The sequence below is a fragment of the Eublepharis macularius genome, chromosome 17, assembly GCF_028583425.1.
Source record: "Eublepharis macularius isolate TG4126 chromosome 17, MPM_Emac_v1.0, whole genome shotgun sequence".
Taxonomy (NCBI): Eukaryota; Metazoa; Chordata; class Lepidosauria; order Squamata; family Eublepharidae; genus Eublepharis; species Eublepharis macularius.
Window position 1 is genome coordinate 195043 of NC_072806.1, and position 25615 is coordinate 220657.

The window sequence follows — 25615 nt, forward strand, 5'->3', positions numbered from 1 at the left end:
AATGTAGTCTTCTTTGCTTCTAGCATTTGCTTGAGTAAAATCAATTCAAGGTCCTTAAAGACCGACAGCATTTATTTCATTGTGAGCTTTTGTGGGTCACAGCCTGCTTCTTCAGATAGGTATGTGAAGGGAAAACCACACTAGGAAACCTTAAGGGGAAGGATGGGGGTGTGTGTCAAGGCTGGTGTGAACCTTCCAAGTGTAAATCTCAATGTATGGGGAGAAGGGAGAATATACAAAGGCTAGATATGAGTCCTGTCATAAATTCACAAAATTTGCCCTTATACTTACTGGATGGTGAAGGAGGCTCAAACAGATAAGCAGATAGTTTAAGTGAAAGTAAACTGTGTTGATACAAGATTATACAATGTCCTTAAAAGCTATTAGAGATAGTAGTGACCGAGGAATTTCATTCCCCATTTGATGTGGGACCTTTCTGAGATCAAAGCTGACGAGGATTCTCTTCATCTACTCCAGAAGTGGAAGACTAGAAGGTCCTGGTGTGCGGGCCATGCACAAGACAGCCATAGAGGCACTGATTACTTTTGCTCCCTACATGTAGAAATAGGATAAATGCAAAATGTTTGACTCCCTGCCTGGAGCTTGTAGACGAGGCAGCACATCACCAACAGGTAACTATAGCCTGTAAGCGTGGGCAGGATGCCAAGCGGCCTGGGAGCAGATTGCAGACTTTAAAGATCGGATTTCTGGTCCTGAAAGTGGCTAGGCTTCGGAAGGCAGCAGGCAATGCCTGTCAACTGAAGTCACTCCAGCTGGCAACTGGAGTGGGGGGGGGGTCTCTATTCCTCCACCACCTCTTGCATCAATAACAAACTATGGCTTGCCAGTTAAAGCTTTTTCGGCACACAGTTAAAATTCTACCTGTCGGAGGGGCGGCTGCTTTTTTGCTGGTGGGATCTAGCCTGCTACTGGAAACTCGGGCACGAGGCCCACCAAGCAGCCCTGCTGTTCAAACCAGAGTATGCAGCACAGTAGTCCCAAGGGGCCCACAGCAATCAGGAAGACAGCAGCTCTCTCCCTGCCTGATGTACAGGTAGTGTGCCCAAGGCCGACATTTCCATGTAGTTGTCAGCACTAAGAGCCCCTGCCCCTCCTCTCCCCCACCCGTCATTTCTGCTCACAACAGGCCGGGCCGGAGTGGCCCTGTGCTTGTTTTCTAGGCAGAAGAGCTCAACCTCCTGCCCCAGTTTGGCTCCAGTGCTACGCGAGCATAAATCCTGCCCTTGGGGCTCCCGCTTCTCTCCTTCCAGCAGAGTCCCTGAAGCCTGTTTGTTGTTCAACTGTCCCACCGAAGCTGTCCAGGCGGCCCAGGACTTTGTGTGCTCTATCTCAAGTGACCTTTTGTGTTTGCTCTTACTCTGCCACGTGCCTCAATGCACTGCTGGTCCAACAGAAACCATATTTTCTTTCAGACTTACAGGGACAGAGGGAAGAGGAATAACTATGAGGCTGCGTATTTAAAAGTTAACACATTTATTTAAAATACAATTTATAAAATGTTTCTCTGCATACTTAGGACGGTCACGGGCCGATGTGGCCACTTCTTTTTCATGTGAAAATGCACACACAAACCCTAAAGTGCCCCTAAGAACACACACCTCCCACCGCTCCAAACACAGCCCCAAGAGGACTTTGAACTGATTCCAACACTGATTGCTGAACAAGACAGTTGCCTGGGTGTCCACGCCAAAGAGCTCTCAGGGAGAGACTGGAAGAGGCACCCCACCTGCCTGCCTGCAGGCTAACAGGGTCCTCACCTTAGTATGGCTACGCTAGCAGAAGAGCTAACTACCTTTTGTGGCAGCAACGGCCCTGTGAGCAGAAACCACTCCACGGCAGAGGGAAGGGGACTGTCCTAATTCCCACTGCCCAGCCACCCAGCTGAAAGTAGAGTTAAGGAAAGGCACGGCGACTGGCACCGTTATTGCTTATTCCATTATTCCCTTTGTGTGTCCCTTTTCCTGTTGAGGTTTTCTGGACTCATTCCCTCCCACCCAACCTCCCCCCTTGCCCCTCTACCTGGGAAGTATTCCTGTCCCTGCAGAGGCACGGTAAGACACGAGGCTGGGGGAAAGGATGCAGAACCCAAAACAAACAAGCCCAAATAGCCCTCGCTTTCAACCCCCCACTGTGATCCCGAGGAGGAAAAGATGCTGCTGCCATGGAAGCCCCTGCTTGTTTTGAACGAGGCATTGCCCCAGCCCTCAGCCTAGAGGGCTCAGCTAAGAGACCCAGAGAGGGCAGAACTGGCCTCAAGTGAAACAGAGCGATGGTCAGTCACGTCTTTGCTTTTGGTACACAGGAAGTTTTATTATTATTGATTTTCCTCAACCAGTTATTTGCTTTGCAATATTTTTTACATGTCTCTGACGTACAAAGAGACTCCTTCCCTCACTCCCCCACCCCTTCCGCCCCAACTCAGGCAAAGGCCCCCTTCGTTTCTAGTCTAAGAAGCAGCTGAAGTGTCTGACAGTCACTGCAAGCCTAAATGGGGGCATCCTCTGTAACCAGACCGCAGAACAAAAAGGCAGATCAGAGACACAGCGAAGCCAGCTAGCCCATGGTCACTTGAAGGCATTGGCGGGGGAAGGCCTAAAGCCCAGCCCCCAATATGGCTGCTAGAGAACAAGGGAAGGCCCAGCTGATGGCGCAACAGGCCTTTGCACCAGGCAGAAAGCCTCCCCCAACCTGCCAGCCTCCCAGGGGAATCTGTCCCCAACTGACAGGGAAAAAATCTGTAGGGTGGTCTTCTAAATCCCACCATTTCCACCCAGGTGAGACTGAAGACAAAGCAACAAATTATTGCCAGAAGTCTCCCCCAGAGTCCCTCAGATATCCCTGCATCCTGTTGGGCTGACTGCAAAACATCAGGTCTGACCTTCCAACTGGGCACGAAAAGGAAAGCTGCGCCCTGCTCTCCTCTGCTCACCACTTTGCCTGCTTGGAGGCATGTCAACGTATGCGGATGCGGACTCTCCCTTGCAGCGACAAGGCCAAGATCCAGCCGGCCAAGATCTGCCTGCCTGGCCAGTGCAAGCACTGTCCAGCAACCAGGTACCCTCGCCTGAGGGTGCCAGCACGGTCCTCAACTTACTTACCCGCAATTCTCAGTCCCGGTGGCACCAAGCAGCCACCAGCCCAGGGCCCGGAAGCAACGTAAGCAGGCAAGGGTGCATCAGCCAACCCTCCCTAATGCAAGAGGGACATTCCCCCTCATTTCTCCCAGAGCCACAGAGGCCAGCAGGGTATGAGCAGGAGTGCCTCCTGTGGCGGCGGAGCTTATTCGTGCCCTACATTCCATTCCAGGGGAACAGGAGGCGGGCCGAGCACACCAAATCCTGTACTTCCACCCCTGCACAATCTCACCAACATTCCTTTCTCTCCCTGGACATCTACCAACTATCACTTCTCAGATAAACAAGTTAAAAACCTAATGCCCTCCCCCTGCCTCTTCTCATGCACTTTTGGCTTCGACACCATCCCATTCCCCAAAAGCAAACAAGATCTTGTGCACACATCCCCCCCCCACCCCCATGTGAACAGAACTCATCCCCAAAGCAACATGGACAAACATGCATGGTTCAGGAAGCGGCCGCCCACCTCCAGCTTCCACTCCCAGCTGAGCCTGTCTGCAGAGGCTGCGGTCCTTATTGCTGGTGCTGGCACTGGCCAGCGGGATGCTCCATGCAGCCTTGCTCTGAATGGAGGAGACCACCCTGCTCCCCACTCCCTTGGACAGCAACCTGGGACAGCCCTATTCAGTGCACCCATCACAGTGGGCAAAGCAGGGGTCACAGTGCAGGGGGCTGAAGGGCACAGTCGGCAGAGCAAAGGGAATCACAGTGCAAGGAACCCTGAGGAGGAGGAGGAGGCCCCCCCACTCGGGTCTGTTTGTTTGCTGCTGCAGCGCAGTCCAGGCTGGGGGACAACCTTGCTTTCGTGCCACCTCGCTGGCCACCCATGCCTATCTGCGCTGCTTGAAGCCCTGCGAACCATCTGGGCCTAGTGGCTGCCGGATCACATTGCTGGGCTGCCTGGCATCCTCCGGCTGGGAGATCCTCGTAGGCCTGCAGGGCGAGAGCACACCATTACCCATCAGCAACAAATCTGGGATCAGAAGGAAACAAGCCACAGAAACACTCTTTAAGGAGAGCAGTCCTGCTGGATCGCACCAGGGGGCCACCGACTCCAGACCGCTCCCCGCCCCCCGGCAGGCCCACAAGCAGGGCCTAGAGGCCAAGGCCTTCTCCTGGGGCTGCCTCCGGACGCAGAAGTTCACATCAGTCACCCACAGGCAGTAGCCATGAATGGCCCTCTCCTCCAGAAATCTAATTCCCCAGATAAGGACAACATCAATGGAGCTGCTTCCTGCTGAGTCAGACCTCTGATCTCTCCAGATTAGTCCCGGCTACTCAAGCTGGCTGGGGCTCTCCAGGGCCTCCAGTGGAGTTCTTTCACATCACCTGCTACTTGGTCTTTTTTACCTGGAGGTCCTGCATGCCAAGCAGACACCCCATCACTGAGCTATGGACCTCCCCTAGGCACTGGAGGGATCATTAGTTGCCTACCTCGAGGAGGGGCCACCATCCCAAGGCATGAAGGCGCCCATCTCCTCGGAGTGAAAGCTGAATGCCCCTGGCAGCCACTGTAGCCCGTCTCAAGCCCCTGAACGGCCAGTAGAGCGAGGCTGGGTGACAGTGAAGACATCCTCCCTGCCCCACCAGGCAGAACGGGCCATGAAAGCAGATGCCTCGTCCTGGCACCAGCTGCCACTCCCTCGCTTTCCCAGTACTTCCCTCTTCCTTGGGAGCCAGCTGCCCATCTCTGCAGTCCCAGACAAGCAACGAGAAGAGAAGCTTGGGTGGGGGTGGTCACATGATGGCCCTTGGGGCGGCTTGCAGCACACTCAAGCCCAGGGTGACATGGATGAGAGGGGGGTCAGCTGCTGCCCACACCTAAGCACCAGAACCAGCATTATGGGCAGGGCCCCCAGCAGCTGAGAGCACCACGACACTTCTCAGGTTTGGCCCACAGGCCTACAGGAAAGCCCAAGGCACGGCAGCCCCCCAATCCCATGCTCCCCACCTGTCGAGGATGGGCTTGTCTTGCTCCTCTTCGGGACTCGCACTGCCTAGAATTCGCTTCCGGGCTTCTGCGTACTCTGCCTCCCTCTGGGCTAGCGACTTCACTGGGAAAGCCGGCCGGTTGGCCAAGTGAGGACTGCTGAGCACTCCGTTGCTCGTGGGCCGCTTTAAGATCCTAATCTGTGGAGGTGGGCCTGAGGGAAGGCTGTCGTCCTGAATGACAATCGGCACTTTGGGGGGAGATTTGGATTTCACACTGTCAAGAGGATCAGGGAGGGAGAGAGTTTACTGCCAGCAGCACAAAACATTGCAGCTGTTCAGACCAAATACAAAGAAAAGGGCAGTAAGGAACAGACTGCATGCACCAAAAGAGCCCAGCGGGAATGTCTGTGCCTTTAGTCCTCTCTCAGCAACCTCATGCAATCGAAGGGAGAGTCAAGAGAATAAGCCAAGGCTGCCCTCTAGTCCCACATATCCGAACTCAGAGGGAGTATGCGGTGGAGCTGTCAAGTCATAGCCAACTTAATGGCGATCTCCCCCCTCCCACCAAATGTGGTTTTCAAAGCAAGAGCGCAAGACTTGACTCGCTGTGGCCTGCCTCTGCATAGTGACTCTGGTCTTCCTGGGATGTCTCCCATTCCATTACTTTCGAATGCCAACCCTGCTTAGCTTCTGAGAGCTAAACTACAAGAGATGCACACGTGAAGGGAGTCGCAATGTTAACCAGGAAGCTGAGTTTTAAAAGAGATCGGAAGGCTGTCAATTTCCCCTCTCTACAGAACCAGCAAGACTGCTCCTCAGAGGGTTTGCTCATTTCCTCTTTGCTGCCCTAAGCTTCTGTCAGTTTCACCTCCCCTTCTCCAACATGAAGAGGAAATAAACCCTCTGAGGTGCCATCTTTGCTGGCTCTGTAGAGAGGGGAAATTGACAGAGCCTTCCAATCCCTCTTTTAAAACTCGGCTTCCCTGCTAACATTGCGACTCCCCTCAAGGGAGCGTCCTCGTGTAATTCGTCTCTTGTATTTTAGCTCTGAGATCTGACAAGGTCAGGCCTGCCTGGGCTAAGTCAGGCCAGGGCCAGCAGGCGTGAGGGCATGCAATCTCCCTTAGGACAAGAGCTACTCAAGGAGCCACGGGCCAGGCCAACCCCACTCTGTTGCAGCCACACCTTCCGATCACGGCAGTGCTAGCCAGCTTGGAATCCCCTGGAATGTTTCTCAGCTGACAAGATGGAGCAGGTGGCAGGCTGTGCTGGAAGAGAGAACACTGCAACCCAGACCAGACTTGAACCCTGCTCCCTTGCACTGTGTGCTCATTGCAAGCATCCCATTGTCCAAGTGACGCATCTGGCCAAGAGAACTGTGTTTCTCGAAAACTTATGCTACAGTAAAGTGGGTTAGTCTTAAAGGTGCTACTGGACTCTCTTCGATTTTGCTACTACAGACTCACATGGCCGACTCCTCTGGATCTATTGTCCAAAGTGGGAATCTGCTTCTCCCCGCCCTCCTACCTTTTTCAGGTTGTATTTCTACTTGGCTCCAGAAGGCAATGCAAACCCCAGAGCCTTCCTTCAGCTCTGTCATGACAGTACCATCTGAGGACAGACTGCTGTAGCAATCCTTTATCAGCAAACACATTAAGGCCATTAATAGAGATCGGCCCACTCAGAATCAAGCCTCGAACCTGCCAGATCACAGAGCAGCCTCACCTTTCTTTTTGCGTGATTTTCAGTTTCTTTTCCAGCCGCCGGTCTATTTCCTGTAAGGCAAACATGTCAAATACAGATCACATTTAAGAAAACAATGCAAACAGAAAACTCTCTTAAAGCAATCCTGCAGGTATGTGGGTCTGGGGTGATAACCAGCACCTTGAATGTAACCCTGTAACTGACCGGTAACCAATGAAACAACTGCATGGTTTTCCAGTTCTCTAACCCTAGCCTTATGGCAAGCCAGCCAGCTCAAGGCCCCACCAGGCATTTGTGGCATAAGGGAAGGCAAAAGGGCCGCTCTTGTAAGTTTTCTTCCCTGGACACTGGGAGGCCGTTCTTCCTGGAAAAGAGGTGCCTACCTGCTCAGGCCCGCTCCTAAAGGCACAAGGGGCCCATCTAGTCCGGTCTCTTGCCTCACACGCAGGGCCAACGAGCAGGGCTGAGACTCCCGATGCGGCTTCATTGAATGGAGAGGCAGCCATCCATGGGCCTTTCCTCCACAAATCTTACTGCCCACCCCCCATAAGAACATAAATAAATAAATAAATGGAGAGCTCCTTTATTTATTTAACCTAGGAACGGATGGCTAATCAATGGCGTGACTGCAGAATGGGTGGGATAAATACGCTCTGCCTAGCTGCACAATAACAGAGCTGCAGCAAACTGAACAGAGGGCAGCTCCACACAGAGCGCTTTATAATAGTCAAGCCTACCGTGGCATGGATATACGTGGCCACGTGGGCTGGGTCAAGGTAGGAAGCCATCTTCTGGGCAACACAGAGATGGTAGACGGCATGTCCCGCAAGTGAATTCTCTTGCTTCTCCCACAGCAACGCTTGGCCCAGTGTCGCCCTCGGGCCCTTCACAGGGTCAGCAAGTGTCAGCTGCACCCCCACTGAATGCACAGGAAGCGAAAGATCCTTCGGGACTGCCCTCTTCCAACTAGCATCACTGGCTTATCAGGATCCCATTTCACCTTGTGAGCCTTAGGCCAACTAACCAGAGTGGAAACCGGCAACATGCCGAGGGCAACCAGTTCCGTATTTCTATTATCCACATTCCCCAAGGAAGCCCGAAGAGCTCCGGGATTAATGGACAGCGTGACACATCCCTCCAGCGGCACTCAGCCTCCACAGTCCACCAGCCCCAGAAAGAACGGCGGAGCCGGGGCCGGGGGGCACGCCGGGCAGAAAGCCCGGCCGACCGCCGCTCCCGCCGCTTCCCCGGGCGGCCGGGCCAGCAAACGCTCCCGGGCGCCCAGCGCACAGGGCCCCTCCGCGTCCACCAAGGACGACCCGCCGCGCCAACCGGCCCAACGCGGGCTGCCTCGGGCCCGTCTCCCGGGCGGGCAGGGTCCCGGCGCAGGCCCGGCTCCGGCTCGGCGGGGCGCCCTGGCTGCAGGGCCCGGCGGGGGCGGCGCAGGGGTCGGGCCCGGCACGTGTCCCGCGGAAGGGGCGCGGGCCCTTTAAGAGGCCTAGCAGGCGCGCTCCAGCCCGCCGCGCCTCGCCGCCGCCGCCCATGCCCAGGGCGGGCGAGCGGGAGGGAGGCCGGGCGGGCGGGCCGGTCGCGCGCCCCCGCCGCCGCCCGGAGGCGCCCCTTCCCCCGCCGCCGCCCCCGCGGGCCCCGCCGCCGCCTCACCCCGCTGTCGGCCGCCTCCTCCCAACTCTCGGCGACCTCCTCATCGTCCATTGTAATTCCCCTCCGCCGCCAGCCCGCCCAGCGCGCATGCGCGTGCCGCTCCGAGCCGCTGGGGGACCCCCTCTCCTCGGCCGACCGCCGCTTCGACACGCACATGCGCGCAGGCGCCTTCCCGGGCTTCCTCTCGCACATGCGCACCTCTCCGGTTCTTTTACCAGACGCGCCTTCATCCTACGCGCGCGCAGATAGTACGATCTCTCGCCTTGGGGGCTGCGCGCACGTTTCTTTCCTTGACTGACAGCGGGCTTTGCGGGGGGGGGGGGGGTGCCTGTGTTGACCGGTAGTACAAAAGCAAGATCCGGGTCCAGGGGCACCGTAGTGACCAACTAGATTTAGAGGGGGTGAGCCTCCCTCCCTCTGCCGGGACTTTAAAGACTCCTAACCTGTTTGACTCACACCTTGGACACCGAGTTGGTCTGTAAGGCCCTCCTGGACCCGAATCTTACTTCCACGCACGTGCACTTGGTATGAAGATGGCTGTAGCGAATGCATGTTCTCCAAGTAATGCTTTAAGCACTTGGATGGTTTGAGCACATTTTCCACTTAACTGCAGTGGAATGAAAATTCATTATTTTGTATAATCCAATGTTTTTTAACCAATCATCAGGACAGGTTTGCTTGTAAAAAAAAGTCGCTGCATTATTTGAAGTTGCAAAGAACTCTAGTGGGTTGCCAGGCAGCTTAGGGAGAGTAATGAAAACTCATGTCAGCTGCTCACACACCATATAGCTGCTCACCTCTAATAGCAAAGATTCCTAGTAAAACAGCATGATGCAGTGGGGCTGAAATTGTAGAGAAAAAGATACTATCACTAACAGAGGTCACCTTCCAAGCCGACCTGTTACATCACATCTCTACCATACTCTACAAGAATGCCCTCCTGAACAATCCCATTGTGCGGATTTTGTGAAACGATAGCAATGTGGGGACACCAGAATATCCTCAGGCAAACCATTCCATAAGGTGGGAGCAGCCACAGAGAATGCTCAGGCGCAGGCAACTGCCGATTTTACATGTTGGTAGGGTGGCACCTCAGAAGGCATTGCTCTGATAAGCAAAGCTGTCACAGTGAAACATAAGAGAAGCCGTCCTTCAGGTGGGTGGGTGAATGTGATGCCAGCAAGGGCTTTGTAGGAGACAGACAGGAACTGAGCCCAGCGCTTGAACAGTAACCACTGGGACGATGTCAGCAGAGTGAGCGACACGCAGATGCCACTTAGGACCCGATACCAGCGAGTTGCAGCACTCTGTATGAACCAGTTTCCAAGCTGTCTTTAAAGGCAGACCCAGACAGAGTGCACTAAGGCAGTCTTACCTGGAGGTAACCGTAGCATGGATTGACCTAGCCAGGTCAGCCAAGTGAAGGTAGGGGGATGAAGTAGATAGAATTGGTCGCAGGCATATTTTGCAGCCTCTACAGCTGGCTTGGCCTCTCCAGCAATGAAGCTGAATCCGGAATAGCCCCATGGCTCTTAACCAAGTCGGACCCCACCGAAAAGGGATGGGGGGCGGGCGTGTTCTGCAGGGCCTTGGCCTCCCCAAGCAACGTTCCCGCCTTCTGCTCAGGAGTCAGTTTCAACGTGTTACCCGTAGCCATTCAGTCACGGCGGGCGGGCGTTGGTCCAGAGGCCTACAGAATGCCCAGGCGATTCGGATGACGAGGGGTTGGGTTGGGTACCATCAGCCCATTCACGGCGCCCCAAGCCATGAACGATTCCTCCCGAGGGATCCCCACGGAGGCCGAACGGTGGCCAAGCAGAGCCAGAGGCAGCACAGCCGCCCTGGGACGGGCATCGGCCGGCGGCGGCGGCGGCCTTCCCTTCACCCCTGCCTGCCTGCCTGCCTCTGCGGCCGCTGGCTAGGAGCCGAGAGCGGGGCCAGAGGGACCTTCGGCCTGGCCCGGCGAGCCCCCGCGTGCAGCCCAGTGGAGCCTCCAGGCAGAGAAGCATTCAAGCGGGCGGGGGGCAGCTGCCTGCCCGCCTTACACGAGGGGTTTCCAGCGGCCACTGCGGGGGGGGGGGGGCGAGGGACGCCGCTCTCTTCTCCCTCCTCAGCGCTTGCGAGAAGGCGCTCCGGCAAGCCTTTGGACGGGTCAGTGGAACCTCCTCGCGCGCGGCAGTCTACCTCAGGGCAGGAACGGCCCCAGGCCTCCCGCCCTCCGCAAGGGGCCGCTGCAACCGCGCTCCCGTCATGGCCGTTCTACCGCGCCGGCGCGAGACGCGCGCCACGTGACCCTCTCCTGTCCGATCTGACGGGACAATCCTCGCGGCACCGCCTCCTTTCGTCACGTGACGTCCGCCGCGCGCCTGCGCGTTGCCGCTCTTTCCGACCGCCCTGCCCCTCCCTCCTCCGGCCGGGACGGCGGCGGAAGATGGCGGCGGCGACGGCGGCCTGGAGGGCTCAGGCTCCGCGCGAGGGCGGCTCGGGCTTGTCTGGGCGGCCGCCGAGGCCCCGAGGAGGGCTGTGAGGCGGGCGGGGCGAGGTGAGCGGCGGGGCGGAGGCCCCCCCACACGCGCACCCCGAGGGGCCGGGCCGGGCGGGGCTCCCTCTGCCTCTCCCCCGCGGGAGCCCCGGGCAGGCCGGGCGAGCGGAGGGGGCGGGCGAGGGCCGGGGCGCCGCTCCCGCCCCCCGCGCTTCGCAGCCCTGCCCGACGGAGGTGGGAGTCTGGGCGGCCGCGTCGGGGCGCTGTTGTTGGGGAGGGGGCGGCCGGGCGGCCGGCCAGCGCCTCCGGCGGGGGGAGGGCCGCGCGGGCTTCTGCTGGGCCGCGCGGGGGGGGGCTTTTCGGGCTCCTTTCCTGCTGCTGGAGCCGGAGCGGAGGGCGGGGGCCGAGGGGAGAAGGGGCCGTGGACGGGGGGAGGGTCTCTATTCCTGCCGGAAGGGGGAGGGGGTCGGTCCCCCCCCCGGGATTTGGGTCTGATCCGGGCCCCGCCTCTGGAGGACGCCGTTCGGGGCTCCGGGCACCGTCAGCCCCGGACATGTCCCGCGGGGGCCGCAGCCCCTCCCCGCCCGGGCCCTTTAAGGCTTGCGAGGAGCCCGAGCAGCCCCTCCGCGCCGCGCCGGACGTGCCGCAGCCCGGGAGTGCCCGTGGGAGAGGGGTGGGTGGCGGCAGGGCCCCGCTCCCTGGCCCCACTCTCGGACTGGGCCCCTCCCTCGACTCGGGCTAGCCGCAGGGCTGTTTCTTTCTGGCCTCAAGACCTCTTGCCCGGTATCCTCTCAGTCCTTTGAGCTCAGTGCCGGCAAAACCTCCCTGCTGTGCAAGATACTGGCAGCCAGATCTCCAGCCCTGGAGAGGTCCCCGGCGGAGGATGAGTCGGTGACTTTTTAAACGTGCTGTTGTTGAAACTGTGGTGGATTGGTTAAGTGGCGCACTGCTTTTAACGTGGTGCTTTGCTTCTTAAATGCTCTGGGTGGCTTCTTTTAACTTCATATCTTCAGTCTCTCCTCTAATTTAGACCAAAACCATCTAGTCCAACAATGCTGTCCCTCACTGGCAATAGCTGTGCGGGATTTCCGACAAAGAAAGATCTTTCCTAGTGCCTGTTCTTTGAGATGCTAGCGATCTTACCTGAGGCATCCTAGCAAGGGTGCTCTGCGACTGAGCCACAGTCTCTCACCACTGGATACATCCTTATTCTTGATCTGGGGACAGTTTGTTCCAAGTTCCAAATCCTGAAGATGCAAAATAATTTTTAAAAGTATCACTAAATCCCAGGTCCCCAACTATATGCAAATTCTGTGGATGAGAATTTTTGCAGAGCCACTGAAAGTCTTTTGTCCCAATCCCAGATGCATGTGTAGCCATTGTAATCATTTGGATGCGAAGGGAAATGTATTTGCTGCCCACTGAAAGGGTTATGACTTCTCACAGCTTCACATGATAGAGCTCTATTGTGGATGCGTCTGTGAAAGTTGCACATTGATGTTAGCTGAACCTGAGTCTGTGTTCCTACATCTTGGCTAAAAGAGTTTATTAATGCTGTGCATATGTGCACCACACTGTTGGGTGCCTTGCTTTGGCTGGTCTGTATGGCCAAGGGAAGGAAACCTGTTTTTGTTGGCCCTCAAGCATCCCCAAAGAGAGAGCTGAAGGCTTTGGGCAGTGGAAATGCTTACCTTGCATGCCTTTTAAGAATGAGGAAGCTAAAAATGTTGTAGCAAAACAGTGGTGCCTGGGTAGCAGCCCTAACCAGACTTCCTTGAAGCAAGTAACTCTTATTTCCAAGGAGGCGTGGCTATAGTGTGTGTGGGGGGGCTAGTGCTACCCGCAGAGGGGCTGTGCAAGGGCACCCGCCTGGTTAACCTCCACACAGTCATTTCAGTGTGCGGTTTCAGCAGAAGACAGCAGAACTTGGAAGTCAGTAACCAGCTTGGTTGCGTTTCTTGGGGTCTGAACCAACAGTCCTGATGGCTTCTTATTGCCTGCATAAAGGGGAAGACCTTCCACTTAATTGGCTGGTGTTCCCTGGTAGTGCTTGCTCCTCCATCCAGTGCTGCCTTTTGTGATCTGTACTTACTCCGTGTTACTGGGACTTCTCTCAGCTCATACCTTAGTCCTTACAGTTGCAGAGGGAGGTTATTCTAGGCAAGTTGGAGCCCTTTTGTCAATCAGACTAGTTATTTCTTGTCAAGTAGCCAACACGAACAGACTCCTTTGTGGCTCTCTGCTCCAAGTGGGAGAAACGGTTTTCGCTTTTTAAAAAGTTTCTGCTCTTTTTGGCTATCAAGTTAATCCTGTATGTCTACCTGTTTCCAAACTAACGACCTGTTGCCGTGCTCAACCTAATCCCAGGTCCCATATTTGCTTATTGGCAGGAATAAGTTCTAGCTTAGATAAGGAGAGCTCACCAGTTCCGCGTTTCTGTTCAAAGAGTTCCATGGGTGGAACACCGTTTCCTTTCCCCCTTCCTGTAGCAGCCCAAATGTGCAATCCTGCTCCTGGGGTAAAAGAGCAAGCATTTGGGGTGGAGGCATTTTGGACTGCCACAGGAGGAGGTCCTTGTGCTCATGGAAATGCTGTGCTGGATCCAACTCAAAGGAAACAAGGGTGCCTTCAAAAAAATTATTTAGTGAGAAATTTTTATCATATACCAATGTATTAATGACATCAAACATTTGGGGGCAGTAGAGGAGAAATAATTTTCATCCCTTCAAAAGAGAAGGGTGGCTGATGAATATACACCCTTAGTCTACAAAGGTCAAGTGAAGGTTCAGACTTAGGAAAGGGTGACAGATGGGAAACTGGATCACCCTTGAATGTTAGAAAAGAGAGCCCCTCTTGGCTGCTTTGTTTACCAAGAAGAAATGCGTTTGCTTCTCCGGGAACGTCTCTCCTGCTTCACTGCCTGCCTGTCCAGGGTCCCCCCCCCTCCTCCCCAGGTTCCATCAAAAGGCTTCTTCAAATCTGAGGCTAGGAGCAAACTTGAGAAAAGTCTCCTGCCCTCCCTGCCCTCCCTTGTCCTTTGAATCCATCATGGGGTTTATTTTAAGATCTGGAGAAACTGAGCAGATGTGCTTTGTAGGGCCTGGAGATCCACCTTCTCTGTCGGAGATTGTTCTGTTTTCAGAAGAGCACGCAGGGTGCACACAGGATGATTACTATGCTTTGATCAGAAGGGGTGGGCTGCGGGAGGACCTTTTCTCCCATTGATGCCCCCATGGTGAGATTTTGTAGCCAGAAAGATTGTTAATGGCGGCTTGAGCTAACACAGATGATATGACTAGCAGGCAGCTGTGGCAAGCACAAACCACCCCCGGCTGACTGCCTCACAGTCAGACTACCACAAAACTCTGCTGGTTGGTTTCAGGGAGGAAGGGGAGTGGAGGTGAAAGCGCTTCCTCATCTGCAGCATTCGGACACAACAGTGGATCTGACCACTTGCATCCCATTCTACAGCGTGACTCACCAAGGAGCCCTTGCAAGCCTGCCCCAGAATCCCTGCAAGCTGCGGAAGAGTCTTTCACGGGCCCTTGGGGAACAGTTGTGTCGTGCTGGGGGCTAGCAGGCCTGGTCTCTCCCCTGAGGCACCCTTGCCAGCAACTGGGCCCAGTACAGTCAGCATTTCCAGTGTACGGGGTGAGGACTAGCGCTGTGGATGTGTTCAGCATGGTGGCCTAAGTTTATCTAGGGCCGCTGCTGGGCAGGCTCGTGGTTTGCAAATCACTGTATTTGCCAGTTATCAGGGAAAAGTGTATGAAGGCTAAGGGATGACTGAGAAGGCATGGCTGGATGGCATGGCCAGACTAACCCCCAAAGTGAACCAGATTCTCTGCTGCCCATCGTATCCTGCCCCACTCCCGAGAGGGGCTGGTCACTATGCTTTTGGGTGCTGCTCTTGAGGGAGAGAGATCTGTTGGAAGGCTGCCAGGAGAGCAGCCTTGGGCAAAGGGCATCCTCCTCCGGGCAGAATGGGAACTTGCATCTCTGGAGAAATGGAGTCATGCAGCAAGGAGCAGAGTGTTCCAAGCCCCCTTTACAGTGGTGCCCAGTAGTTGTGAGAAATGGATTGCACCTCTTGCTGTCAATTGGTATGTAATATGTGGCTCCCCCCCCCCCCTTAGCTGTGAAGTGGAATGCCATGGCTAACTCCTCCGAGAGCGAAGATGACAGCTTCATGGCCGTGGACCCGGAGGAAGCTGTGGCAAGGGAAGGGAGCATGGAGCAGGAGGAAGAGCAAGAGGAGGGTGTTGGGCGGCACAACAGGTCCATGCTGGAGTTGCCGGAAGAGGTGCTGGAGTATATCTTGTCCTTCCTCTCACCTTACCAGGAACACAAAACTGCTGCCCTTGTCTGCAAACAGTGGTATCGACTTATCAAAGGTACTTGAAGAAATGTTGGTTAACTCTGGGATGTAAAACCTCTTGGAGCAGCCCAAGGAGGCTCTGCAGCTCCTTATCTGACAGGGGAGGGAGGGAGGGGCACCGTGTGTATCCTGCATGTGAGCCTCGAGCTTACCATTGCGGGATTCGCAGTCCAGAGGATCTCGGCTGCCTTTCCAGTCTCTAACCCTTCGGGATGCAGAGACAGACTGGTACTAGCTTCTTCCTGGAGGCGTGGGGCTTGGCCAGGCCCCGGAGCAGGCGCTGTGAGTTTTTCCTGTCCCTTCCCATGCCAGCAGGAGCACAAGGAAGGCCACTGGGTGGGCTACAGGGGTCAAGTTCAGGTCAGCAGAAAGGGAGGCAGGTTGGCTGTTGTTGCTCATTGTTGTTGGTGATAGTTCAACTTACTGGTTGCCTCTCCATATAGAACTGCCTTTAGGGCAACAGAAAGCCCAGAAACTACTAAACCTATGTAATAACTAGCTGGTATTTTGTCTGCTCTGACCCAAAGAATCACACACACACACCCACACACACCGCCTTGGACCAAGCATCCATCTTGGTGATAGATCTTCTCCTTGGCAGGCAGCCCTTGGCAATATCTCTAGTTTAAAAAGGAATCGTGTAGGAGGCAACGTGAAAGACCTCTGCTAGCATACGGGGAGTGGGCCCTGGAGAACCCCTGTCGGTCAGAGGAGATGAGACTGACCCAAGTGGACCCATGGGCTGCCCCAGTCAAAGGTAGCTTCCTGTGGTCAACAGGTAGATCAAGATGGGTAGCCGTGCTTGTCTGTAGCGGTAGAAAAGAGTGAGAGTCCAGTAGCACCTCTAAGACTAACGGAATTTGTGGTAGGGGAGGAGCTCCCATGCGTCACAGCTCACTTAGAATCCTAGGGCTGGAAGGTACCTCCAGGGTCATCTAGTCCAACCCCCTGCACAATGTGAGGAATTCATAACTGCCGCCTCTTTCCCCACATGCACCCCCAGTGTCACCCCTGCTCCATGCCCAGAAGGTGCCCAAACACCGTCAGGATCCCCAGCCGAACTGCCCCGGGGGGAAATTGCTCCCTGACCCCAAAGTGGCAATCGGCCTTACCCTGGGCGTGTAAGGAGGGGCCACGAGAACTAAGCACGGATGCAACCCTTCCTGCCCTCCCTCTCACGATCTGCCCAGGTTCACAGAAAATCATCTTTGCTGTCAGATGGCCACCTAGCCTCTGCTTAAAAACCTCCAAAGGAGGAGAGCCCACCACCTCACGAGGAAGCCTGTTCCACTGAGGGACCGCTCTAACTGTCAGGAAGTTCTTCCAAATGTTTAGTTGAAAACTCTTTTGATTTAATTTCTTCACATACAGTTAAAACTTCTTTAGATACTGCTAGAACGTAAGTCCATCTGTCCTTATATCTTGGAGAGTGGAGTAATGATGGAAGCTGAATGATAGTAGCTGGTGAATGACGACAGCAGCCATGATTGAATAGGGTGGGGTATGCAGAGGGGTAGTGGGTGTGGAGAAATCAGGATTAGTAATGAGACAGGAAGCCTATGTCACAATTCAGTCCAGGTGGATGCATTGCCTTGAACTTCGTTATCAGTTGCAATTCAGCAGTCTCTCTGCATACCACACCCTATTCAATCATGGCTGCTATTGTCATTTACCAGCTATTACCATTCGGCTTCTGTACTCCACTCCACTCTCCAAGATATAAGGGCAGATGGACTCACGTTCTAGCTGTTATCTGAAGAAATGAGCTGTGACTCACAAAAGCTCATACCTTACCAAAAATTTTGTTAGTCTTAGAGGTGCTGCTGGACTCTTGCTTTGTGGTCAACAGAGACAGTGTGTTGTGCTGGGAAGTTAGTTCCCCCTCCGAAGGGCAGTAGCCCTCCTGCTGCTGGGAATTGGCTGCTCCTGTCTGCAACTTTGAAGCCAGCCCCTTCAGTATCCCCAACCTGCTAGCTTGCCACACATTGTGGGTGGCCTCCCAGCTGCCTCTTTCTTACTGTCTTCTCCAGGTGTGGCCCACCAGTGTTACCATGGCTTTATCAAGGCAGTCCAAGAAGGAAATATTCAGTGGGAGAGTCGCACGTATCCTTACCCTGGCACCCCCATCACTCAGCGTTTTTCACACAGTAAGTTACTTGGCGCAGGAAGGGGCTGGGTGGCAACTCACTTGTAAGTTCTGTCCCTTTACGCCGCCTTCATAGCCCAGCACAAGAGCTGCAGCCAGTCTTTGGAGGTCAAGGGTGAGCCGCTTCTTCTCAGAATCAGCAACACCTGCCAGGGCATGGGTCCAGCTCCATTCCCAGGCAGCAGAGGCACTAAGTGGTGGGTTCTAACACACTTTGTAAAGAATAGTTGACTTGCTGGTTGCCCTTGAATACCCTGGTTGCTGTATGGGCCTGGTTTGCTCTTGGGAGGTGGGAGTGGGTCTTCACTGCTTCTGGCAGGGCAGGCAGAAGGTGTTCCACAAGTTGACGGGTCGGCAAAGACAGGGCAGTGTTGAGTGGCCAACATGCAAAGAATCTTGGCTGTATTCAGGGCTGTGAAGATTGCCTTGTGATTCTGCAGGGGCTCTTTATGCACCGCCCAAGCTCAGTAGAGGAGAGGGTTAGGTGTCTTTTTTTCCACAGAGCATGCATCCCCCGCCACAGCCCTCGGAGTGGCTTGCAACACACACGATGACCCAAATAGGCACTGATAACAATAAAACCAGAATTTAAAAGGAGAAAAACAGCACTGTTGTCATATATCAGGACAGCCAAAACATTTTTCCTCCAGCCACCCTGCAGACTCTGGCTTCTTCTTCCTAGATGCCAGCAGCTCACATGGAATGAAACGGTCTCCATCAGCCTTGCCATTTGCCGCCAGCCCAGGGGTTTGCCAGGCTTGGGGGTGGGGGTGATGCATTTCACTTGAGCCAGGTTTTGGCCTGCCTGGAGGCTGTGTGTGTCCTGTGGCCTTTTGCTCCTGATCTGGACCCTTCAGGCGAGGATCTGTGTGCGCTTCTGTGTGCCCCTTCCAGGTGCGTGTTACTACGATGCCAATCAATCCATGTATGTGTTTGGGGGCTGCACACAGAGCAGTTGCAATGCTGCTTTCAACGACCTGTGGAGGCTCGACCTGAACAGCAAAGAGTGGATCCGCCCACTGGCATCAGGTGAGGCGGATGCAGCAACCGTTGTTGGGCGGGGGGGTCAGTTCCTGCCAGACTGGAGTCAGCTCAGCGACGGATGGATGGATCGATTGTGACTGCCGTAGCCCCGGCCTGGCAAATAGGACTGGCCAATGAAATAAGAGCAGAAGTCTGTGTTATTCCCAGTGTGCAGTCAGCCAGTGGGATTGTTCTTCTGTGAAGTGTTTGGAGAAGCTTTTGAATGGGGTGTGGTGTGCTCAGGGAAGCCCAGCAAGGAAGGGCTGCTTCCCTCCCCATATTGGGAACTTTATGGAGTTCGCTGCCTAGAGACGCACTTGTGACCTTGAGCAGAGAGAAGGGGCTGGACATGTCCAAGGACAGAGGAGGGGCTTAGCAGTGGCTGTTGGACGTTTTAGCTAAAAGGGATCGGCCTCCCTGTTCAGCAGCGGCTCCTCCCTTTAATACCAGATACTGAGGGCAAATGGAAGGTGCTGCCTTCCTGCCCTGCTTCTGGGCTTCTTGGGAGCATCTAGCTGGCCACAGCTGGAAGGGGTATAGCTAGACAGACCTTGGAGACACCCTCCCTGCCCCCCTTCCCACCCGTGGCCCCTCCATTCAGAGACGGGACACCCCAGCAGGCCGCCGGCTTCAGGGGAGCAGGCGGGGGTGGGCTGCCCGGCGTCCTCCGGGCGGCTCCCTCCAGGGCCTTCCATTGGGGGCCATCTGCAGAGCCGGGGGGGGGGGGTTGGTGTTGATTGGTTCTGTGGCTGCAGCAGCTTCAGCGAGAGTGAGCATTCTCCCCTGCCCAAACACTCAGGCACTTCGGGTGTTCCTGGTTCAGGCACTGGGTGTAGTGCTGACGGCAACACTGGTCTCCGCTGGCTTCTGTCAGCAGCCAGTGTGGGAAGTGGGAGTGTTCTCAGACCCCTCAACTCCTCCAAGATCAGGTTGAGAAAAGGCCGAGAAGCACAGTACAAAATGAATGGGCTTTTACCATTTTAAAAAAAAAACTGCTGAAGCGGAGGGGATTTTAAGCGTTCTAGGTGGATACTCTGAGCCTGCAGGTGCGTGTCTTCCCTGGACACATTTGGCTCACTGCTGCTGCTGCAAAGCTGTGCCCAGCCAGGCACTTCCTTAAAGACCCCTGGAGACATTTCCTGACCACAGGCCGGCCCTACGTATCCAAGGCAAGGGAAAGGGGAGGTGGGGTGTGCCCCGTGTTGCTCTCTGGCTCCAGGCCGTCAGTACTTGGTACTGTTGAAAACAAGCTACCGCAGAGAGCAGTAGTGTGGGAAGCTGCCACGTTCCAGGCCCAGATGTGGCAGCCTTTCGTAGCTCTGCACTGCAGTGCGTGTTTTGAGTCCAATGGCTGTGCAGCGTGGCTGCCTGTTGCCAGCAGGATCGGGCTGCACTGGGAACTTTCGGCCCCCCCATGTCGCTGCTGCTGCTGCTGCTACAGTACAACCCCTTCACCAGCCTCCTCGGGACAGACAGACTTCCAGCCACAGTGCCAGCAGTTGGCTCTGAGCCCAGTGAATTGAGCAGAACAAAACAAAACAGGTGTTGTGGAGTTTCTTCTCGGCAGATGGGCTTCACCCTGACAGGGAATGGCCTCTGTGTGAGAGGGACTGATGGGGAGGGAGGAAAAGGTTGGCAACTGTTGATACATGACTCGCTGTGGAGCAAAGACAATGACGGTCTTGGGCCAAGCTTTCAAATGATCCAGAATTCTTGTGTAGAGCAGAGGGAAAAGGTGACCCAGGGTGGACGCTGGAAGCAGTCAGCATAGAATCCTCAGCTGGGAGTGGCAAGTGAGGTCACCTCTCCTGTTCTTTGGATGTTTTTTATAAGTTTGTTGGCCCACTTGGCAAACCAGGAGCATCCCATGTGGTAATGCTTTTTTGCAAAAGCCTCCAAAAGTAGGCAGAGAAGGCACTGCTTCCATTTTTGTGGCTGCAGTTATTGGGAGCCAGTCAGCCAAGCAGCTGTCAGGCAGTGGCGAGAAATGAAGGCCCCTACACAGGGTCTCTGAAAGAAGGACTTCTTCAGCTTTGGAAGGCTGCTCTTTTTCCTGTTTCCTCCTGCTCGGAATGTCTTTGGAAGAAGCTGTGCATTTTCCTGCACCTTTGCACATTGGTGTGTGTGCCAAACTGCCTTCCCCATAGGCTCTGTCGCCTCCATCTAGTTCCAGGCAGGCAGAAGCACGTCAGGGCCTTTCCCTCTTCCACCTGTCTAAGATTGGCCTTGGGCCCTTCTGCATGCACTTCGGGCACCCCACTCTATGTGGGTGGTCCCCTTTTCTCCCTCAAACCAGGAAATAGTTTGTGGTATGCTTGGGGTGGTGGTCTTGACCCCTGCCATAGGAGTCTTTGTTCTTCCTCTTGTTTCCAGCACGAAAGGGATAGAGGAGCAGGGAGCTGAGCCGAGGGAAGCCCACCTGTCCTCAGAATGCCTCGGTGTCTTTTCTGGACTCGCTGAGGCTGTGCAGAGGGGCCAGCGTGGCACATAATGGCTGCAGGCCCCTTGCTGGCATGTCTACCTGCCCCTCTCTCTCTTTCTCCGCAGGCTCTTATCCATCACCCAAGGCTGGGGCCACTCTGGTTGTGTACAAGGACTTGCTGGTGCTCTTTGGTGGCTGGACACGGCCCAGCCCCTATCCCCTGCACCAGCCGGAGAGGTTTTTTGACGAAATACACACTTACTCACCCTCCAAAAATTGGTAAGAGCTGCCAAGTGAGCCCTCGAGAGCCACCCGGGGAAGCCCCTGTCTCTCTGCAGGGGAGGGGGTCTCAACTGAGAGACTTCTGTCATCCTTCCCCTCATTTTTACTCAGGTGGAACTGTGTTGTGACAACTCACGGCCCTCCTCCTATGGCTGGTCACTCCTCTTGTGTAATACAGAACAAAATGATCGTGTTTGGGGGTTCCCTTGGGTCTCGGCAAATGTAAGTCTGTCTCTGCTGCCCCTCCTCCCGTACCCCCGCCCCCTCCCTCATGTGGTCTAGGCAGTCCACCTAAAGGCCTTTGAAGCCTAGGCACCTTCTGGCCATGCTCCACACAAGCAACAGCAGCCTTCAGGGCTGCCCGTGACTGCATCGCTCCACTGAAATTAGCAGCACCCATGTCGTGGAGTGTGGGCCCCAGCAGGAAGGGAAAAAACCCTCCGTGTGTTCTGGCCAGCAGAAAAAGACCCGTATTTCCAGCACGCCAGAAGCCAGGTGGGCACGTGGGGGGGAGTGGGGTGCAGGAGAGGAGCAGGCGGGTGGTAGAAGGCAGCCTGTGTGACACGGCTGGGACTGGCTGCACGGTCCTGGGCATGTTCTGTTGCCCGCTGTGTTGGCAGCTGCTCTTTCCTCATAGGAGCAACGATGTCTGGGTGCTGGACCTGGAGCAGTGGGCCTGGTCGAAGCCAAACCTTGCTGGCCCAAGCCCTCACCCCCGCGGAGGCCAATCCCAGGTAATGTCTGCTCCATGGATTCCACCTGCAAGAAGTGGTCTCCTGGGCCGTGTCCCTCGGATGCGTCCAGCAAGCTCTGGTGTTGGTGCCTGGCCACTCCAGGGAATGGGCCGTGACAGCGTGGGGGGGGGGGGCTGGCTCTGAATGAGGCAGCTGTCCCCCCACCCCATCCCCCCACCATGTGGCTTGGCTTTAATCTCCCCCACAGACAGTAGCTAGGCGAAGCCAGAGAAAGGCCTGCTAGCGGGGGTCCACAGCGTGGCCTTGTAGGTGTGGCCCTCTCCCTGCTTCAGTTTGGAAAGAGCCTCTCAGCTCTGCCTCCCAGCCTCCGGATGCCAGAGCGGGGATTCAGTCCCAACAGAGAAGAGGCTTGTCCAGTGGACCTCTTGGGTTCGGGGGTGATGTGCCTGGAGGCCAAGTCAGGCTATGGGTTATCTGCTTCCGTGGGCATGGGCAGCAGGAGCCTTCTCACAGGGGCAGCCTCTCTGGGACCTTCCACATGCTCCACAAGCGCTCTTTCACTGAGCTGCAGCTCTGGCCCTATCCCAGAGGTCCTCCTCACCCCTAACCTGTTAAGATGGGGAGAGGGGAGAGGGAAGCAGAGCGGGGGGGGGGTGTCAAGAGATTCATAACCAGGGGCGGGGCGGGGGGGGGGGAGGCCGCCTTCCTATCAAAACAGAGCATTGTAGCTCCCTCAGCCCCTGCCCCTCTTCTGGCGGGTGCCCCTACTTGAGACGGGCAGGGCTTTGCTGGTTGCAGTTAGCATTGGGAACTGGTCTGGGGCTCCTCTTCCTCCGGCCTCATCCGGGGCTTCTCCCTTTCCTTCAGATTGTCATAGATGATGAAACCATTCTTATCCTTGGGGGCTGCGGTGGTCCCAATGCGGTGAGTAGGTAAATGGGAGCGAGCCTGGCCTTGGCCCTCTGATGTCCCTGACCCAGCCCCATTCTGGAACACAGCACTTCCGTTGGAAGCATCTGTTCCTTGTGCTTGGGGCCTTCTGCCAGGTCCCCCCAGATCTTGGCAGGGCTTTGTAGCCACCCTGTGTCTCCAGTGGCTTCCAAGGCTGTTTTCCCTTGCTTCCTGCTCTTCAGAGGCCAAGAGTGTGTACCTCTGTACCTTCTCTCCGGCACGTCTCTTTGGGAGGGGAGCAGTTGGGATGCCTTTGTAGCAACTCCCTCTCAAACAAGAGATCCCGTGTCACTGAAACGGTTTAATACCTTGTGCCGTTTTTAAGGTGCAGCCAGGAGCTCTTTATTTGCGCCCCACACAGCCCGTTGCTTTCCTCGCCCTGCGCAGATCCCCCTCCCCCACCTCCCAGCTGTGCTTTTTACACTTTTGGAGATCTCGCTCAGCTGCTCCTTCAGGCTTTGCCGACATTCACACCTATATTTTCATGTGGGCTGGAGACTTGTCTTTGTATTTTGTCTTTGTTTTTTTGGTTTTGAATGAAAGCCAGATTGCTGGCTAATTAATGCTGCTCCCAGTACTGTTTAGCAGTTTTTGTGGTGCTTTTGAGGGCTTGTGAAATACAGTGGCACGTGATTGTGTGTACCCAAGACAGATTTCATGTCTAAAAACATGGTATGTTTTAAATTCCATGGGGCCAGGCCCGTCTGCTTTGTTTAAGAAACTAAAGCGCCCTGCCCATTGGTGCCACTGAGGAAATCACCACCACCACCACGGAGGGGGCAGGGGAGTGAGACCTTAGGGCAAGACACCCCTCCCATCTTATATACAAGTACACATGACAAACATGCAGCTCCCTTTCAAAGAACACTCTGGCCCCGTTTCTCTGCACTGATCTCTGCTTCTGACACAATATACTTCTGCAGCTGTTCAAAGATGCCTGGTTGCTGCACATGAATTCTGAGCCCTGGACTTGGCAGCCGCTGAAGGTGGAGAATGAAGACCAAGGAGCCCCTGAGCTCTGGTGCCACCCCGCCTGCAGGGTAAGAGGAGAGAGGAATGGCTGATGTACAGAACCAGTTCTCTCAGTATTCTCCTGCAGTCTTCCAGCAGGAAAGCTGCTCGCTCTTCACCAAAGCCTCTCCTTTTAAGACAGAGAAGCTTGAGGGCAATATCCTCATGGCCCAGTGTGGATCTGAACTTGTGCCCCCCAATGCAGAGTCAGTGGCAGGCTGCCTTGTGATTATCTGTGACATGGAACCACTCTGGTTGGTTCCAAGGACAGTTCGAGGGAGTGTCTTTTGGTCGGCGTCTCCAAAGCTGTAGGATGGCACTAAACTGGACCACCCCTGAAGTGGCCTAGTCACGTTTCACCAGCTCAGAAGGTACCGAGTCCAAGGAGGGCTGTTCTTTCTCTTTTGCAGCTAAGTCATAATTCCGTGTTGGTCTGTTCCCTTCCAGGTGGGCCAGTGTGTGGTAGTCTTCAGCCAGGCACCCAGCGGGAGAGCTCCCCTGAGCCCCAGCTTGAACTCTCGCCCCTCTCCCATCAGTGCCACACCACCAGCCCTGGCTCCCGAGACACGGGAATACCGTTCCCAGTCTCCAGTGCAGACCACAGAGGAGGCACCCTGTGTGAACGGCCGCTGGGGAACCTTGAGACCGCGGCTGCATCGGCAGACGCCTTCGGCTTCCCGGGAAGGGAGCCTCTCACCTGCTCGAGAAGATAGTTCACCTGTGCTGAACGGCATTGAGGGCTTATCACCTGGAGCCACTTTGGATAGTCCAGTCCAAGCGTCATCTCCCAGCACACCTGCCGCTACTGCTGGTACCGAAGGATATGATCTCAAGATTGGTATTTCCCCGGCACCAAGGCGGGGCTCCCTCCCTGATCAGAAAGATCTGAGATTGGCATCTACAGACTTGAACTGGGAAGCCAAAGCACCTTCCCTTATATCTCAGCTGGATGGCACAGAGAGCAGGACGGTTGGCAGCAGTGTCAAGAACCCTCCGGAACAAACTAATGGTGTCCACACCCCGCCTCACGTTGCCAGCTCCTTGCCAGGGGCAGTCTCTCCAGGTGCACTGCGGCGAAGCTTGGAGGCAGTCAAAGCCCTTTCTTCCAAAGCCCCACCTGCTTTGGCAGTGCGGAGCCCCCCCTTGGTGGCCTCGCCAGGGTCGCCTGGCAGCCAGAGCGCTGGTGTTGTGGAGGCAGCAGCGCCAACCCCTCGCCCCAGCTCTGCTCAAGGGGACGGGCACTCCTTGCCCCCAATTGCTCGCCGCCTGGGCCACCACCCGCCTCAGTCTCTGAATGTCGGTAAGCCCTTGTATCAGAGCCTGAACTGCAAGCCCATGCAGATGTACGTGCTAGATGTCAAGGACACCCAGGAGAAGGGGCGGGTCCAGTGGAAAGTGTTCCACGGCAGCTCTGTGGTTGGGCCCCCCGAGACCAGCTTGCACACTGTGGTGCAAGGCCGTGGTGAGCTGATCATTTTCGGTGGCCTCATGGACAAGAAGCAGAACGTCAAGTACTACCCCAAAACTAACGCCTTGTACTTTGTGAGAGCCAAGAGATGATTTGGCCAGGGCGACACTGCTCCCGCCGGTCCCCCTCCCTGCTTCTGCTGACGCAGTGAACCCCTAAGCGCTCTGTCAGGCGGGCTGTGAATTTGGGGCTCCTCCCATCAATAAAAGAATCTAAGCAAATGGCACTGGGTGTTCCATCCTCCTTCCAGCCCCAGCAAGCCTCCCCCTGAGCTACTGTTGGCGATCTCAGTGGCTGAGGGTCG

The 25615-nt window shown here is 55.6% G+C and overlaps 2 protein-coding genes across 4 annotated transcripts; one reads left to right on the forward strand and one right to left on the reverse strand.

Moving 5' to 3' along the window:
• Positions 1-1477: 1477 nt before the first annotated feature.
• On the reverse strand, positions 1478-8621 carry SZRD1 (SUZ RNA binding domain containing 1). 2 transcript variants are annotated; one of them, XM_055001886.1, is made up of 4 exons: positions 8454-8621; positions 6813-6862; positions 5107-5361; positions 1478-4088 (listed from the first exon to the last, which is right to left on the reverse strand). In XM_055001886.1, exons 1-4 carry the CDS (start codon positions 8607-8609, stop codon positions 3986-3988), a joined length of 564 nt encoding a protein of 187 aa, XP_054857861.1. In that variant the 5' UTR covers positions 8610-8621; the 3' UTR covers positions 1478-3985. The 2 variants fall into 2 exon arrangements, with proteins under 2 accessions (XP_054857861.1, XP_054857862.1); XM_055001887.1 differs by lacking the exon at positions 8454-8621 and adding an exon at positions 7529-7862.
• A 2215-nt stretch (positions 8622-10836) lies between these two features.
• FBXO42 (F-box protein 42) lies at positions 10837-25537 on the forward strand. Of its 2 annotated transcripts, none has more exons than XM_055001348.1 (10): positions 10837-10995; positions 15072-15329; positions 17344-17460; positions 18354-18488; positions 21030-21183; positions 21298-21408; positions 21824-21920; positions 22749-22805; positions 23756-23872; positions 24291-25537. In XM_055001348.1, exons 2-10 carry the CDS (start codon positions 15089-15091, stop codon positions 25401-25403), a joined length of 2142 nt encoding a protein of 713 aa, XP_054857323.1. In that variant the 5' UTR covers positions 10837-10995; positions 15072-15088; the 3' UTR covers positions 25404-25537. The 2 variants fall into 2 exon arrangements, with proteins under 2 accessions (XP_054857323.1, XP_054857324.1); XM_055001349.1 differs by lacking the exon at positions 10837-10995 and adding an exon at positions 12537-14586.
• Positions 25538-25615: the final 78 nt, after the last annotated feature.